Source organism: Triticum dicoccoides, unplaced genomic scaffold (genome assembly GCF_002162155.2).
Source record: "Triticum dicoccoides isolate Atlit2015 ecotype Zavitan unplaced genomic scaffold, WEW_v2.0 scaffold7623, whole genome shotgun sequence".
Lineage (NCBI taxonomy): Eukaryota > Viridiplantae > Streptophyta > Magnoliopsida > Poales > Poaceae > Triticum > Triticum dicoccoides.
The window spans coordinates 1-3,723 of record NW_021297955.1 but is presented as its reverse complement, the minus strand read 5'-3'; the positions used below and the strand labels follow the sequence as shown (position 1 = coordinate 3,723).

The following is a 3,723-nucleotide window of genomic DNA, read 5'->3' as shown; positions in this document are numbered from 1 at the left end:
TGACCGCGGGATGGCAACCAACGTGCGGGCGAACTGACTTGCACACCGCACACGCGCCTCGTCCTACGTGGCGCAGAAAACCGGCCGGTTTGTTCCAAGATTCGTGCACAAAATTGTCAACGGAGATGCTTGCGTGTGGTCGGGATGGTGAACGCCCACAAGTGTGGGCGTTAACATTTCCGATTAAAAAAGCAAACATGTATTCTTCTAGAGCCACACAACAAACTGTACACAGGATTATCGGGACCCTTAGATTAAATTAACTTAAACACATCCTATTGTCCATATTACATCCGTAGTCTCGTTCCGAACTTCCGATCAACGTCTTGGATCAAAAGTTCTGCCGAGCAGACCCGTCGTCGTCTGCCCATCGTCCGCGCTCCGCGTCCACCGATTCCGAAAAAAGCCTCCCTAATTTCCGGATCGCAACAACCTTGCGCCGCCGCTCCTCCCTTCCCCTCCCCCCGTGCGCTTCCCCCCATCCACCTCGCCTTCGGTTGCTGCTCGCGCTCCTGAAAGCCACCGACGACCTCCTCTCACGGTCAGCCGTGCCCAACGCGCTCCTCCTTCCTTCTCTCCCCCTCCCCTCACTAATCTTTCTCCCTCTCTGTTCCCGAGCTGCAGGACGCCGTGGCCATGGACCAAAGGTTCGCCGGACCTTTCCTCGCGATTGCTGGACCAAAGATTCCATCGGTTTCTTTCTCCTTCCCCTGACGCAAGGCAGAGTTGGTTGGCGCACGTGGGTGGGTCGCTTCGCTTCCGGTATGTGCGTGCGTGCTTGCGCTTGGTGAGGGGAAGATGGCGAGTCGAGTGGGGCGTGGCGGTGACCGGGCCAACCCCGATGCTGCCCAGGCGGGCTATTGTGGCGGCGGCGGCGAGCCGTACTATGGAGGCCGCGGTGGTGGACGAGCAGCGGCAATCCCAATGGCGTTCTACCGAGGACAGGGAGGCGGTGAGCCGGTGACCGTGCCGGTGACGGCGACCGCGGCCGTGGTTACTACAAGGGAGATGGCGGTGGCCGTGGGTACTACCAAGCAGGCGGTGATGGCGGCTGTGGCCGTGGGTACTGCCAAAGAGGCTGCAAGAGCCTGTACACTGCCGACGAGCTGCGGTTCAACACCAAGGAATTTGAGGTCACCTTACCTGACAACAAGACATGTCATTGACTGCTTTCATCGAGCTGTGTCGCTGACTGATTTCATTGGGGGAGGTTCTTAACAGGAGAGATCTCATACGTGGCACTAATGGTCTTCATTATCTGAAGGTATGCATATTTTCTGTATCAAATATATCGCGGGCAAGTTGCTGCTGTGGTGGTATGACAGGTCATGGTTTCACGTTCCGCTGCAGATTAAGAAGGCCCTCAGGGGTCCGAGAGTTGTGGTCACCCACCAAGTAGAGGTGCGCAGGAAATACCGCATCGCTGGCTTGACAAATCAGTCTAGCAGAGATTCGAGGTTCGAATTATCGACCGGCGAAACCAAGCCTGTGAGGGACTTCTTTCGAGGAACCTACAAGCTGCAACTACGTTACGTTTTCTCCCCTGCCTGCAAGTTGGTACAGAGCAGAAACCCAACTATCTTCCAGTGGAGGTTTGTGAAATGGACTTCATCTTCTCTATACTTTAATCTGCTCTACACCAAGCACTTTCATATGTTCTGAACTTCGAATGCACTTTCTATTTGCAATGTACCTTGCATATATTCTAATGATACACTTGCCATTGCGCTTCAGGTCTGCAATATATAGTTTCAGGACAGCGGTACCAAAAGAAGCTCGATGATAGCCAGGTTTCTAATATAATGGCGACAGCCTGCCAGGGTCCAGCTGGGCGCGAGGCCTCCATTCGCAAGGTGATTTCTTCTGTTGTCTTTTCTGCGTGTGATTTTTGTCAGATGAAAGCGTCGATTTAGTTCGTTTCGAACCTTTCACTGATCCCGTGTTTCCTTTTGCTTAGTCTGCTCTGGACAAAAAATATAATACTGCCAACGTGCAAATGAGTTTGGTATAGAAGTTGCAAACAACCCAACTCCTGTTCAGGCTAGAATTCTGCCTGCTCCAATGGTAACTAACCCTACTTCCAATATTTGCAGTGCTCTTCTTTGCCATCTTGTACTACTACTTCTCTGGTCAGCTTGACGACGGCGACGACGATGGCTAGAACAGTCCACGGCCTGAACATGTCTACTTATGAAAATACATCAAGAAAATATTGAAATTGTTCTTGACACAAATCACTTGGATCCGGGAGGTAGGTGGTCATAGCGCTAGAGGCCAGTGGTGGCCACGTAGGTTGCAAGCAGATGAACAAACTTCAGTAGCTGTATACTGACTGCTGAACCAATAGAATTTATCACACATAAGTATGAACTGCACCATCGCCCCCATTAGTGATCGGACACCTGACCAAAACACACATGTGAGGTATTTGATATGAATCTACGTTGTTTGCCTAACAAAGTAAGCCGGCGCCTAGCATATAGACAGAAATAATAGCATTGTTAGACAGGTTAATAAAGCAGCACAAAGTTCAGAGCGAGAAAAACTTAACATCTCCTAGCAGTTTCATCATCCAACTAGGCATGGTAGCAGATACAAGATGGCATTTCAGTTATAGCAATCCTTGTCATGAGATAATTGGGCCAACGGGTTGAACCTAATGATGATATATGGCCTTGGTTTGGGATTATATTGTGCAACATGATCCTCCAGCAGATGAACCATAGGTACATTGATGATCTGAATTTCAGATGCAGGAATTCCTCTCATATTCGGAGTGTGCTAAGCTATTCGAATTTGATTTTCAGGATTACATTCATCATTTTGGATGTGCTGCCCCAAGAATTAGAGTTTATCATCCCCCTTGGTGTAATCAATTCTGCGCTGACTGTGCACTTGTGCGTACTTTTCAATATTTTGTTTTATGTATATTGCGCAAGTTTCCATGACGTCCATTAGAAGGTTCTTTCTTAAGAAGAACGATAGAAGCACTAGATTACTGGCATTACTGTGTGCAACAAAATAAGACAGTTTGAACAAAAGTAAAAAATATATGCCATCTAATAGTATGATTCATGTATGTTCAATGGAACCTAGTCATGCATAGCATGCATCGTAAGCTAATCAGTGAGGCACAAACATGTTTCCGTTTTTTGGATGAACAAACGAAATTATGTAATTTCAATTTTCATTTGAAATACCAACATAAAGAGATTTTTTTTACTGATGTGGGCTGTGAACTGTGTGAATATATTTGAACGATGCCATCCTCAAGTAAGATCTCTTTAGTACAAAATTATGGATGTTCTTCAAATCTGAAAAGTTGTAAGTTTTCTACACTTGAAATGTGTTTATTTTTGTATTATTTGCACTAATCGCCACATGGATCACAAGTACATGATAAATGGAAATACTTCTTCTTTTCCGCTTTGAATTTTTAGTTGAGTCAACAATTTCGAATAAAAAATATATTATAATTATTATTTTTCTTAGAAATATTTGTTCAGATATATATTAGCATGGAAATTAAATAAGAATCTTTTTTATTTAACAGGTACTCCCTCTGTAAACTAATATAGGACCATTTAGATCACTAAAGTAATGATCTAAACTTTCTTATTAGTTTACAGAGGGAGTACATTTTATGTTGGCAACTCTAATATTCTTAGATTGTTCCTTGAGAGACAGTTTGGCAATATGGAGAGAAGTTAGAGCTAAAAGTTG

The 3,723-nt window shown here is 45.7% G+C and overlaps 1 protein-coding gene across 6 annotated transcripts; it reads left to right on the top strand.

Annotated features, from left to right (window-relative positions):
- Nucleotides 1–358: 358 nt before the first annotated feature.
- On the top strand, nucleotides 359–3,220 carry LOC119347823. Of its 6 annotated transcripts, none has more exons than XM_037616346.1 (7): nucleotides 359–541; nucleotides 625–1,133; nucleotides 1,222–1,264; nucleotides 1,351–1,592; nucleotides 1,735–1,853; nucleotides 1,958–2,005; nucleotides 2,094–3,220. In XM_037616346.1, the coding sequence occupies exons 2-5, from the start codon at nucleotides 799–801 to the stop codon at nucleotides 1,781–1,783; spliced, it is 669 nt and encodes a 222-aa protein (XP_037472243.1). In that variant the 5' UTR covers nucleotides 359–541; nucleotides 625–798; the 3' UTR covers nucleotides 1,784–1,853; nucleotides 1,958–2,005; nucleotides 2,094–3,220. The 6 variants fall into 6 exon arrangements, with proteins under 6 accessions (XP_037472243.1, XP_037472245.1, XP_037472242.1 ...); XM_037616348.1 differs by having other exon boundaries at nucleotides 1,958–2,064; nucleotides 2,808–3,220; XM_037616345.1 differs by having other exon boundaries at nucleotides 1,958–2,726; nucleotides 2,808–3,220.
- The last annotated feature ends 503 nt before the right edge of the window (nucleotides 3,221–3,723 follow it).

Coding starts and splice junctions, on each gene's coding strand:
- LOC119347823 (XM_037616347.1), top strand. CDS start 799: ATGGCGAGTCGAGTGGGGCGTGGCGGTGACCGGGCCAACCCCGATGCT. Junction 1,265..1,350: donor ATGGTCTTCATTATCTGAAG/GTATGCATATTT, acceptor GTTCCGCTGCAG/ATTAAGAAGGCCCTCAGGGG. Junction 1,593..1,734: donor CCAACTATCTTCCAGTGGAG/GTTTGTGAAATG, acceptor ATTGCGCTTCAG/GTCTGCAATATATAGTTTCA.